Source organism: Neocloeon triangulifer, unplaced genomic scaffold (assembly GCF_031216515.1).
Source record: "Neocloeon triangulifer isolate White Clay Creek 2 clone unplaced genomic scaffold, ASM3121651v1 ptg000012l, whole genome shotgun sequence".
Lineage (NCBI taxonomy): Eukaryota > Metazoa > Arthropoda > Insecta > Ephemeroptera > Baetidae > Neocloeon > Neocloeon triangulifer.
Genome location: NW_026775554.1, coordinates 736721 through 749742, shown reverse-complemented (window position 1 = coordinate 749742; position 13022 = coordinate 736721). Strand labels below are relative to the sequence as shown.

The following is a 13022-nucleotide window of genomic DNA, read 5'->3' as shown; positions in this document are numbered from 1 at the left end:
ATTTCGCGCGCCATCAAACCCAAAAAGGTAAACTAGAGTCGCCCCCAAAGTCCTTCTCTACGGTTTCCATTTTCATTCTCAACCTCCAAAAGGAAAACTTTAGTTATAGGCCAAATTAATACACAAGTTTAAAAGAGCTGGTTAAATTTTTAGAACTTAATTTTTTCAATATTTAAACAAGACCATTATAGATTTAGGAACAATTTTCAGCATTTTTTCATGTAAAACTGAAGCATTAGAGTACGTAATTTTCTTTTATAGGAAAAATAAAGACCTTTATCCGTCACATTGCAAACAAAAGGTCAATTTTGATAAATATTGAGTGCAATTCACTTGCGTTGATCTGTTTTAAACCTGCAACTGTGCTTTGTTTGAAATGGGCGCCCGAATATCTTTCAAAGTCGTTTGAGACGCTCTTCACCTTTCTTTCAGCCCCTCCGTAAGTTTTCATTCTCCGCTTTCCTTTTGTTTGCGAGCGCCGAAAAGCAATATCCTCTTTTTATTACACATATATTCTCGCTCGTACCTTTTCAACCCACTTTCACACTATCTCACATCCTTTATTTCCGTTTCCCACAACATTTTAACTTAAATGTATCGTAAATATTTACCTTGAGCGCGATAAAACGTAAATCAAATTGGCGCTTTATTGTTATTTACTCTCTTTCATCTCATTTAAGAGAGAATTGAAATAATAACAAATATTTATTGTTTTTATTTCACAGCGCGTTTTTGTGCAGATCAATATCTTTCTCTCCTCTTTGGATGAATTATTGAATTCATGAGAACGTTTGAATTTTGCATAAGTTAAAGGCGCCGCCGCTCGTTCCCTGCAGAAAAGCAAAAGTTTCATTTGCATTCTGCAGAGATGTCGTCCGTCGTGCTCAGCGCAATTTGAATCTCTTTTTTTCAACGCTCGTCCGGTATTAATTTTCTATTTAGATGCACTTTTCTCTCGCGGGACAAACAAAGAGACGAATTTAAGCTGGAAACACGGTGAGCGATAAAATGAAAGGCTATTCCGACTTAAATACCTTTTTATTTCCCAGCGGCTCGAAAGCATTAAAATGAAACGGCCGCGGCGACAAAACGCGCTTCCGTGAATTACTTGAGCGAGTTGCGGCTTCCAACGTAACCCTTTATTTTATTTTAACTCCCCAGAGCAACACAAGAATAAAAAAGGTTGATTTGTGAAAAATAATCACATCGGTATTGATATCACCAAGATATTCTAATTGAGTTGCATAGGAAAAGCTTTTCATACAAACAAATGAAAATTTAACAATAATTTTCTTTCAATTTTAATTTTACGTTGAGAAGTTTTTTGGCGAGAAATAAATTTAAATTTTTTTAGAAATGGCTCTTCTTCTCCAAAACTTTATTCCATTAATTAGGAACTTGTGAAAAATTGAATACATAAAGTTTTTCTACTTTTCGTGCTAGGAAATCTGAAAAATGATTTATATTTAATTTATTTTATTTTCAAATTTAAGAAAAATTTAAGAAACTTCTTTCGGTTATTTAATATTTAGTATGGACTCTACAAATTTCATATTTAGACAGTCCTTATATTTTCATTAATCAATTTTGAAAAAACAATTTATAAAAACAATTATAAATTTGTCCTGAAATAATAATTATGTTCAAGGCTCAAGCGGTAAAATTCATGTTATGGCAAAGTGAGCAAATTCACCGTGCTTGTGCAATCCAAGCCCTTGTCATCAGAGAACAAAAACATTGCATTTTGAACGCTTTGTCAAGTGTGGCAAATTTTTTGCACAAAATGCCAATTTTAGAGATTCACATTGGCCGAACGAAAACTCTGAATTTGTTGGAGTGGCGCGCGCGGCCAGCAACCCGCAGCAGAGAGGCTGTTAAACCTGCTTTTTTTATTATTATTTTTTTTTCACACACCCACCGCACGTCACGAGGAGCGAGAAGAGCGGCGGGGACGGAGGCTCGCGTTAGGTTGCAACGTTGGAGAGAGAAAAAAAATATGTGTGACGTGTGTCTCGGCAAAAGCGTAATTGCTTCATCTGATCTCGCTCTCTCTCGTCCCGGCCGCCGGGACACTTTTAGCTCCCCTCGCTAGTTATTGGCTTCTTGCCTCACTCTCGATGCAAATGAATCTCCTGCGCGTTTCAAAAGGCGGCTTTTATTGCACTTCGCGTTCACTACAAAAAGAGCTTCGCGCCAAGTAAAAAATATTCAATTTACATTGTTTCAGAGGAATTTGCTGTTGTTGTTTGTCGGAACCTAACACGAAAATTTTACTTCGATTCCGATCTCAAAAGTCTGTAATAAATAGATGAATTATTTCAGCAAACAAACTTATTCAAAATGGTTAAGAGAGAACAGATATTTGTATAGATCTGCAAATAGAATCGAACCATCAAAATCATTTGATTAAACAGAATTTATAAACGTTTATTTTATTGAGCAGCATTTAAGGGAATTTTAACTAAAATAAATTGAAAATTGATGATTTGTGCAACTGTTAAAATGTGGGGAACAACAATCCTGCTCTTGACTTTTTAATTAATTTAAAATATTCTCAATACACACATCCTAGGCTTCTCGTTTTTCTTACATTCTTCGAGGCTGCTTCATTAAAAACTGCACAAGAAGTGATGTTTTGTTCAAAAGCATAGACTAGATTTTTATTTGACTCTAGAGTTGGCCGCTCTTATTTGATGATGCTCGGCTTTTCCTGTTTATGCCAACTTTCAATTTTAATCCGTTTTTCCCTTAAAAATTTGCAGTTTTTAAATTGAACGCGGTGAAATTTTGCTATTGTATAAAAATAAAGTTTTGCACCTGGCAAAAAATGCAGCTTTGCGGCGATATTTTGGCTGCTTCTAATTAGTTTCTGAATTCATAAAAGCAGACTTTGTGTGTGTCAAAATAATGTGTAAAGCGCTGCTGGAGCGCGCGTCTATGGTCGTCATTCTATTGCGTTTCGGTTCGACCGACCTAGTCGCGATCGCTATCTCTCAAAATACACGTTTTTCGCCGGCCAATCGAAAGCGAGCCCCGAGTGGTGTGTTTCTCTGTTTGATGATGTCAAAAACGAGTTACAAACTCTAAATAAATAAACAAAAACGTGCGTAGAAAATAACAAGCCACTTGAAAAATAATTAATAACTGCGGATGCTAAAATAGAATCAAGGATTGCTTGATTCATTTCGGTTGCGCAAGTAGAATTGAAATTGCACTCTTTCCTCGTTCATATCTGCAGTTCTTAGTCAAATGTACGTGACTGGAAAGAAAATCAAAGAACTTTGAGCTGCGCGCACTTTTTGATAAACCCTGTTTTGTGTTCAAATTTAATAACAATTGCCATGTCACGCGAGTCTTTTTAATTCTTCCGAGATAAAATTCCGTACAAATGAAGCAGATTAAATGATGCGCGCGAGAAGAAAGAATAATTATCGTGAACCCGGGGGCTTGTCTTTGGTTCACCTTCACCAAGTGCATATTGTACTAATTTTAACTCTTGCGCGGTTATGCAACCCACTTCATGGTTTAGAGTTTGAGAAAGTTACGAGGGCGCATATTTTTGTCGACGGCGCATAATTTATGCTTGGAATTTTAAAACTGGTTCACCTTCGGAGTTGGTTGACCTGAATATATGAAAGGTTGTGTACGAAAATTGACAATTGCACAGAGACTCAAAGTGGAGGAGCCCTCGGAATCGTATTCTTTGATTGGATGACATAAAAAGGAGAAAAAAACGTGAGAGATAAGAGTGAACAAGACACTCTTTCAACATCGATCAAGTGAGTGTTTTTGTACTTTTTACAAATCAATCTCGAGATTAAAATTCCCTGGACTCGAGAGAGACGCGTGCACGTGAATAACGCCTGCTGTGCGAACTACAAACCTACAAAATTTTGAGTGAAATTAAATTCATGCGCCGTACAATTGAGGACGACTGATTAAACTTGACGAATTTTGAACTTTGGATGACACAAATTTGTAATAAACAAGATCAGAAAATGCCTGTTTTTTGGTGATACTAAATTTACTTAAAATTAAAAATCAAACTCGATTTCCACTTTCATAAAAATTTAGAATCTTTGGAGACTTTTAATTTTAATTATTCCCACAAATTAATAAGGTTAAAATTATGTTCTATTAGTTTGAATGTTGTGATATAATTTAAGTCACAAAAGATTTCTTTTCCTAATCAAAATTGCACAAAATTTATTTGGTGCGCATTTATAATAAACAAATAGTTTTCAAAGTCAACCCTTAAATCAAATTGTTGCTTTTGTTTTGCACTTATTTTTTTTTCTTTTACTTCATTGCAGTTCTCTAAATTGGGACCATGCATTTGGAGGGCGGAATTTAAAAAGTGCAGTTTGAAAGTTTAATTCGCGTGTCCGTACTTAAAGTGGGTCCATCAACGCCGGCTAATGGCTTTTATGACGCACACCATCCCCCAGGGAGGCTGGAGTGGCTCAATTCGGATGCGTTTCAGGCTCGCTTTTGAATTATGCAAAACCGCGTTACCGAAAAAAATGCATAAAACAAGCGACAATTTTTTTTATTTACGAGTGAAATTTCATAGTAAACTTGACCGCCGCTAGCAAATATTTATACAAACTTTTACATTCAATAATTTTTGTTTGAACATGTTGGGCGAGGTCTTGAGAGTCGGATGTTTTTTGCTGAATCGAGTGCAGACCTTAACCCAGTTTACAATTTTTATCGCGGAAATATTGTTTTTAATTTGTGTATCAATTGAAAAAGGGTTTATCAACCCATCGAGAAGTCACCATGAGGAAAGCGTAGAGTTTTATATTCACCTTGAGTCATTTTTATATTCTGTCTGCATTTTTTCTAATACACTGAAGGTCAAACTAGAGATAAGAGGGCTAGAAACGGAAAATAGTTAAAACTCTTTTGGAATTAAAAAAAAATCATCTTTTCCTGCTTTTAAATATTTTTGCCTCCCATCTTAATTTAAAATTTTGAAATTTGTTATTGTTTAAAAAGTTCAAAGTCAATTTGATAAATAAATTGAAATTATAGAGTGTGAATAGTTCTCAATTCCGGTTATTAAAATAGTTTTTAATTAAAAGGCAGTTAATTTATTATAATTATTGGCGAACGCAGGCTCTGCGTGACCTTGATTGTTCTCAATCGAGCGATTATATAGAGTGTGTGTGTGTTTAATAGACATAAATTTTATTGCTGTAACGAAAGGCCAAGGCTGATGTTGTGTTCGCGTCACCCCAGATTAAAAAACAATAAATGCAAATTTCTATTTTTCCCCCCATGGGAAATTTCCTAAAACGGAATTTTCCGCTCCATACAAACGTTCATTTTGAGACAGAGAGAGTGCTCGGTGGGGTGCTAATTTTGGAGCCGACATTGCAAAGGTGAACTGCAAATAATAAGAGTCTCTCTCTCATTATCTGGTGCGCGGTCCGTCGTTGGCAGCCGACACGCCACCTGCTCCCTCTCTCTGTTGCTAAGCAAACATTAATGTATAGATGAATATTTGCTGACGTAACGTTTGTGTGAATTAACTCGTTGGCCAGAGATAACCCCAGTGACCGCCGCCGCCGTCAAAAGATCACAACCGCGCGATTTTGACCAAATCTAATTTGCCTGCAGCGCGTCTCTAAATTAGGCCTTTTGAACTTGATTGCTCAGTCCTTGCTCTCAAATACGGTGGAAATTCATCTCTGCAGTTTTCGTGCTTGGAAGTTTGCCCGAAACGTTTGCCCAATCGAAATTCATGAGGCTACGTAACAATTTCTTTTAAAATTTGGAAAGTTTAGAAGAAAGACTTGAATTTTTTCAACAGTCAAAATGATTTACTACATTTTTATCTTATCTTGTGCTATCGCCTTGTCTCTCTGCGATAAAATTAAATAGCAGTCATTTGCGAATATTCTTTTGCAAACACACATCTGCTTTCTCTGTATTGATACAAGTTTTTTTAAAGTTCAAATGTTCGAAAAGAATTAGAGCCATAAATTAATTTCAATAAAAAACCTAAGAACAAAAAAGGTTGTTAGAAAAATTTAATTGAATTTTGGTACGAATTTGAGTCTAAATTATTCAAGCAAAATTTGAAGAAAAATGTGTATTTTAACAAAAGTTTTTGGCTTACAATTAATTGCATTGTGCTCAAATTGAATTTGAGTGTAGATATTTTATTTTCTCGTGACCCAAAAATTGGACCCGATTGATAATTAAGTTTTGATCTTTCGGCGCTTGAGACGTTAATTTGTCCTCTGTTTTCTGACACACACCGAAGGCTATTTGCGTTCTGTGCGTATATTTTCATGAAAGTCGCTCAAGATTTACAAACAAAAGCCGCGTTGACGTCAATTCAAAGTCTGCCGATGGGGCAAATTAGGAAAAAATACATTCAAAAACTGCGCACTAATTAATATAGAAGAGTTCGAAATACCATTAATTTATCGAATTAATTTCTCAACTTTGGACCTATTTTCGAATTTCTATTTCGTCGTGGCCCACATTCTGCAAAATATTTAGTCCGGGCCACTTGGTCGAATTCCGAATTGCGGCTGCGAGCGTTACGTGTGTTGCGGAGGGTATCAGAGTTGCTGGGTCTGTCGAGCCAAAAAGCGCGTCACGAACCTTACGCTCGGGGTTCTATTTGCAGAGAATTAAGTAGGATTCGCGCGCGTTTCGACCAACAAATTATTCACGACGCGAGCGATAGAGAAGCAGACACATTTCCTTGGCCTTGCCTTTCTGCGCCGTGGCTCTTTTTCAAGGAAGTCCTAATTGAATCAGTCTGCAGGGGCGACGCGCAATTACATCAGACGACGGAGAAAGGAGGAAAGTTTGTCAAAATATATCAGAAGTTTGGCTTGAAACCAAATTCAATTTTCAAGAATCAATCAAGTTTTAATATCTTAAAATTACAACTAAAAAAGACAATTTGAAGCAAAAAATTTTATTTATAAAATATAAAATTTTGACTTCAAAAAGAATCTTGAAAAACAAGATTGGCTTGTACAAGTTAACGAAATTAGAAAAATTTTACAATGTCCATATTGAATGTTATAAAAATTAATAATTACAAATTGAAACTTTTTTGTTTTTATGAGAAGAAAAATTTGTTTTGTTTTCGAGTTTAGCAATGGCAAAAGACCAATATTGTGTTATTTGTCGCGATCGAAAGTGTTTTTCATTTTATTATTTTTCATTCAATAGAACTGATGACAATCTTCCTCTGCAAACATATCTCACGGAGTCTCTCGCGGTCACTGGAAAATGATCTCACGCGCGCGAGATAAAAAGTCTTGACCTTTCCTCTGCCCCGAGCGCGCCTGATAAGCTAAAGACCCCCGCTGGCAGGTCACAGGTCAATCTTTGCAATATGTCCGTGTATATAGTCTTATCGCGCTTGACCCTTGGCAGCACAAATGGGCCACGACTTAGTGTGACAAACAAATCACGTTGCAAGACCAGCAATCGCGAGCAATCCTAAATTGTTTCTATTAAAAAAAAAAAAATGATTAAAAATTTCAGGCCAGTCAATGTATAACTTTAAAAAAAGTATGCTTTTTTCATGGCAAAAAATTTGAAACTGAAATAAGATGTTTCAGTATATCATGTGATGATCCGGTGAAACTTCTGAAACAATTGAGATTTATTTCATCATTCAAATTCATTGACGTAGAAAATTTCTTAATCAGGAAAATTATACCATTTTTTTTTATTTAAATTCAATTTTAATTAAAAAAATTAAACAAAATTTTTGCTCGCTGCATGTTTTTTGCTGCAAAAAAATGAAATGAAATTAATTTCATTCAGTTTGTTGATCCGCACGTCAGTTACTTTTCTGCCTATAGCAATAAAATTATACAAACAAAAGCGTTTTGCAAGACTGCAGCGCTATGAGGAATTGTGACGTCAACATAATATGCAAGCGGTTATGCGTTCGCGTTATTAATTGCAACTTGTGCAGTTAATTCAAACGTTAAAAGTTATTCGCACCAGAGTAAAAATTCTGCTTTTAAATTCAGTGAATCCCATTATTTAAAAAAGAAATAGCAGTAATTTGATAGTATTAATTAATAATATTTGTAATTCATAATTCACATTAATAATAATTTATTATAATTTTAAAGATCAGTTGAATTTTTTTGAGACACGGAGAAATTTTAGGCGTAGAAAGATAAAAATAATAAGTCATTAATAGTCGCAGGAGACGCGCGCAGCTGTAAGACAAGGTTACCTTTGCCCGTGTTTTGTGTTTTTATTTATTTACCGGTTGGAAAGAAAAAATATTTTTGTTCCCGAAAATTTCGAACCCGGAGAAGTTTCCAGTCAGTTCAATTTCGTTTCTGCGTCTCGGCCTCGTTCAGGAGGAGCCGCGGCCGCAGGATTTAAAGGTTTGTATTGTAAATTGGAGATAATGATGATGATAATGTTACGTCGACAGAGCGAGCGAGGATGAGGATGGCGGATGGCGGGCCGGCGCCTGTTCACGCCATTCGGATGGACCAATGAGCGCCGCGCCAGCTGCGGTCGTGCCCCCGACGCGCATGCGCCCCGCCCACTTCTTCCACTCGCACCGCAGGCCGAGCCGAGACCGTCCGTCCGCGCTAAAAAGCCAATTAATTCACTTCTAGAAGTTGCCAGAGCAGGTGTTGGTCTCGTTTTCGCCCCTCGACACTTTCAAGACCACTTTGGTCGCCGAACCCAAAGGTTGGTTTCGCGAATCGGCCGAATTTTGCCAAATCCGTGCCAATTCCAAGCAGAGCGGTTGCGTCAGCGCCGACTTTTGACTTTCCCCTCTGAAGAATCGTTTCTCATTTGATTTTGTTTGCAGATCAATAGGTCAGTTGTGCGGCTGATAAGGCGGCGAGGCGAGAGGATAAAAAGCGTGAGCCGCGTTTCGTCGCTCTTCATTCGGCCCAGAGAGAGCCAGGCCAGGCCGACCCGCCCCCTCAGGTTGTGCTGCAGCGACCTGAGAGCGAGTGAAAGCAAGGCCGATGTTGGGTTCGCGGTTTGATTTACCATGAGCTTGGTCGCCGCAGTGCACAGACAGAAGCCCATTTACTATTCCGACTACTCGGACACAAACTAGACGGTTTTTCCTTCTTCGCAAAACCCAAAGTACAAGTCGTCGTGTCATAAAAAGCCCTTAAGAAGGTCCACACTTATCTCAGCGGACCACAATTTTATGATTAGCGCCGACAAAAACACCGCCATGGATATTTTGAATGTAAGTCTGGACGGAAATTTAAACAAAATTTGGTGTTAAAAGTTCAAAATTTTGCAGAATCCGGTGCTCAAGTCGTTCATCGCCGGCTCGTTTTCCGGCACTTGTTCCACAATTTTGTTCCAACCCCTCGACTTGGTCAAGACCAGGCTGCAGAACCCCATCCCCGCCACCATTGGGTAAATATACACAACTTTTAAATTGAAAAAAAATAACTATAAGCTTATAAAAAATTTAATCTCTTCTGGCTAAAATGAGACTATTACGTAATAAATGTCAAAATATGCAATGAATATTATTTGAAAAGCTTCAAAATTGATTAAAAAAAGCAGAATTTTAGTTTACGTACAATTTTGATGCTAATTTTTGTATAAATTTGACTGAAATTTATTAACCAAGTTTAAATCTGAATTTGCAGAGCGCCGACAACTCCAGGAATGTTCAATCTCATGGGTCACATAATAGAAAAGGAGCATCTGAGAGGCCTCTGGAAAGGCATGACTCCCGTAAGCACCACAAAATTATTTTTATTTGTCCTCAGTCTGTCCGAGAAAAAAACAAATTTGACTAGCCAAGGGTCACTTTGCCCTAGTCTCTGACCCACTTAATTGTTTTGCCTCCCATGGCAGCTCTTTGCCCTTTGCTTGAACTTTGAATAATAGATTAATTTATTTTCCATATTTTTTTCCCCAGTCGCTGACTCGGACCGTGCCCGGCGTCGGTCTTTACTTTTCCTCGCTGCACTGGCTCAAGGGCCACTTTGTCGAGCCTGGCAAGGAGTTGCAGCCCCTGCAGGCGGTGACCCTGGGGGTCGTCGCGCGCACCATGAGCGGCGTCTGCATGATTCCCATCACGGTCATCAAGACCAGATACGAGGTAAAATTTAATTGTCAATTTGAACCAAAAGTTTTGGAATTTATAAAAAAAAATGACACGTAACTGAATTTTTATCAATTTAATTTTTCTTCTACAATGAAACAAATTTTTATATAATGTTGAAAGTTCTTGAATTAATTGTTTGTTTACTTCAGAGTGGAGTTTACGAGTACAGAGGCGTGACGGCGGCTCTCAGGGTCATTTACAAGACTGAGGGAGTGAAGGGGTTGTGTTGCGGCCTGGTGCCCACCCTGTTCAGGGACGCGCCCTTCTCAGGCCTCTACCTGCTTTTTTACACCCAGACCAAGAAGTCGCTGCCACAAGGTGAGGATTTTCACATTTAATTAGCTAGTTATTTACATAAATTGTTTTCCTAAAAATTGGTATTCATTGCGGAGCTTTCAAATAACTGGAGTAAAGTTAAAAGTAAAGAATTAATTAAAAAAAGTTGAACATTAAACTAATTTTAATTGAATTTTCATCTAAATTCATTACTTTTAATTTTGTGGTAGAATTTCATGATCGAGGGTTGATTCATGGTGATTTGAATTTAACTCTAATTAATTTAACTTGATTTTAAATAATTTCCAAACAATTCATAATTTAAAATTAAGTTTAATTGCGGTGTTTAATTAAGCATTTTTTTTATTGGAATTTTCATAGAATTTTGATAGTTTTGGCGTCTCAAGCAATTAATAACTTTAATTAGTAAAAAGTCTTAGTTATTAATAAATTAATTGACATGCAAATCTTCTAATTCGAAATTAAATCCTCTATAAAATTAAATATTTAGGTAATTAATTATATTGCTTTTACTCAAATATCAATGTTTTTTTGGCGAAAGAATTAAATTAAACGTAAATATTTTTGCAATGTCAAAGTAATTTAGTGACTTTTAATTGAATTCTAAATAAATTTTTTTAAACAAATTGATTGATTTTGCAGAGTGGTGGAGCACCCAGTTGGCGGCGCCGCTGCACTTTTCCTGCGGAATCGTGGCCGGTCTGCTGGCGTCGGCGGTGACGCAGCCGGCCGACGTGGTCAAGACCAAGATGCAGCTGTACCCGGACAAGTACGCCAACATCCTGTCCGTGATGGCGCACATCCAGCGCAAGTACGGCGTGCGCGGCTACTTCAAGGGCCTGGCGCCGCGCATGCTGCGCCGCACCTTGATGGCCGCCATGGCCTGGACCGTCTACGAGCACATGATGCGCAACCTCGGCATCAAGTGACCCCCCGAAGAGCCCGGCTCGGGCCCGCCAATCTAGAGGAAACTATTTTTACAAACAAACTGTCGATCCAGATTTGTCATGTGCATCAATTCCTAAATGAAAGAAAGAAATTGTGATGTTCCTCGGAGTAGGAAGCAAGCAAAACCCAGTATTACATCTAGGAAGCTGAAACGCTCCGTTTTTTATGTAAAGACAAGGTTTGTCGGTTTAGAAATGCCATTTCTCTTTAATTTTGCCAAGACTGATATGTTATATATTATTTTGTAAAATGTAATTTTATCATTTTGCCTTTAGCCGGAAAGCATGCAAGGTCCACTTTCTGGGTCTGCAAAATACAAATACATGTTTTCATACTGTAATGGTGATTATTGCATGAAGCTGTGAAAAGATTTTTAATAAAAACGCCTACTATTTAAAATATAAATTAAATCATAAATTATTCTCAATATAAAATTATAATTATTTCCTTTATTATTTAATACAGATAAATGAAATAATGCGACCAAAAATTTTAATTATTTTGACACATTTTTCTCAAAAAAAAAGGGAATAAATTTTGTTTTAGTGGAATTAAAAAGATAAATATTTATTTATTAAAAAAGAAAATGAAACAGTCCTGCTGAGAAGTTGGCTGAGCTCGTCCGGTGTAGTGATGTGAAGCGCATTCTGCCGGTGGTCGGACGTTCTAGGTCGAGCTGCTCAGCGATTTGAATTTAAAGGCGCCAAATCCACGTGACCAAAGCAGAAAGATAAAAAGAACATTAAATTTGGAGATAAACGAAACCTTTTATTTTTTTCCTAAAAAAAATTGTGGAGTTTTTGGGACTCCAGAAAGCAAAAGTGGACGCTTTTTATTCACAACAGGCAATAAAATTGTAAAATATTTAATGTTTTTTTTTTACTAATATTATTTGTAACAAAGAAATCTCATAGGCACTGCACCTTCAATGAGAAAACTCATGGCCTTTGGAAGAATTTGTTTTAGAAAATAAATCATTTTGAGTTTCAATTTACATAGTTGAGAACTTTTAAAAACGAATTGTGTTCAAAAATTTGGAACGCCGAAATATTTGGGAAATTTTGAAATAATTTAAAACGTGTGCAAGAGAGTAATAAAAATTTCATCTCTCCAGACTCAGTTTTTCATGCCAAACAACTTATCTGGCGACACCAAAGCTTTGGGTCAAAGGTCACTATTAAGCAATTTTATAATATTTTAGTAAAAAAGTCAATTATTTTTTAATTTGTTTCAGGTATAGGGAGAAATTTAGCTCGTGTAATTTTACATTGAATATGTAATTTTCAGCGAATAGTTAAATTTTTGGTTTGCTCACAAATCACGTCGGAAGTTAAAAAACTAAATAAAATTGTTCATTTTTACGAAAATTTTAAAAGTATTTTATGTAACGATTATTGATTATGATACTTTTTCTAATTTATTTTCTCAACAATATATTGCGTTTTATCTTTTGAGAACCAGATTAAAACAATCTAGACCAAGGTTTTACAATATTATTGTACAAAGTGTGTAAAAAAGTTATGAATCATGTGCAAATGATGCTCTAAGTACATTTACTCAACGCACAATAAAAACATTGCTCATCCACTTAAGAAAAGTGGAGCGAGATCGAATGCAACCGCGGCGAGTCACGCACTTCAGCTAGGAGAGTCGCATAGACGCAGCCAATTCGATC

The 13022-nt window shown here is 36.7% G+C and overlaps 1 protein-coding gene across 1 annotated transcript; it reads left to right on the top strand.

The window, feature by feature from the left end:
* Window positions 1-7052: 7052 nt before the first annotated feature.
* LOC132196819 (mitochondrial glycine transporter B-like) lies at window positions 7053-11757 on the top strand. The gene is made up of 8 exons (XM_059619718.1): window positions 7053-8387; window positions 8438-8703; window positions 8828-9223; window positions 9281-9399; window positions 9639-9726; window positions 9914-10096; window positions 10252-10420; window positions 11042-11757. Exons 3-8 carry the CDS (start codon window positions 9182-9184, stop codon window positions 11326-11328), a joined length of 888 nt encoding a protein of 295 aa, XP_059475701.1. The 5' UTR covers window positions 7053-8387; window positions 8438-8703; window positions 8828-9181; the 3' UTR covers window positions 11329-11757.
* Window positions 11758-13022: the final 1265 nt, after the last annotated feature.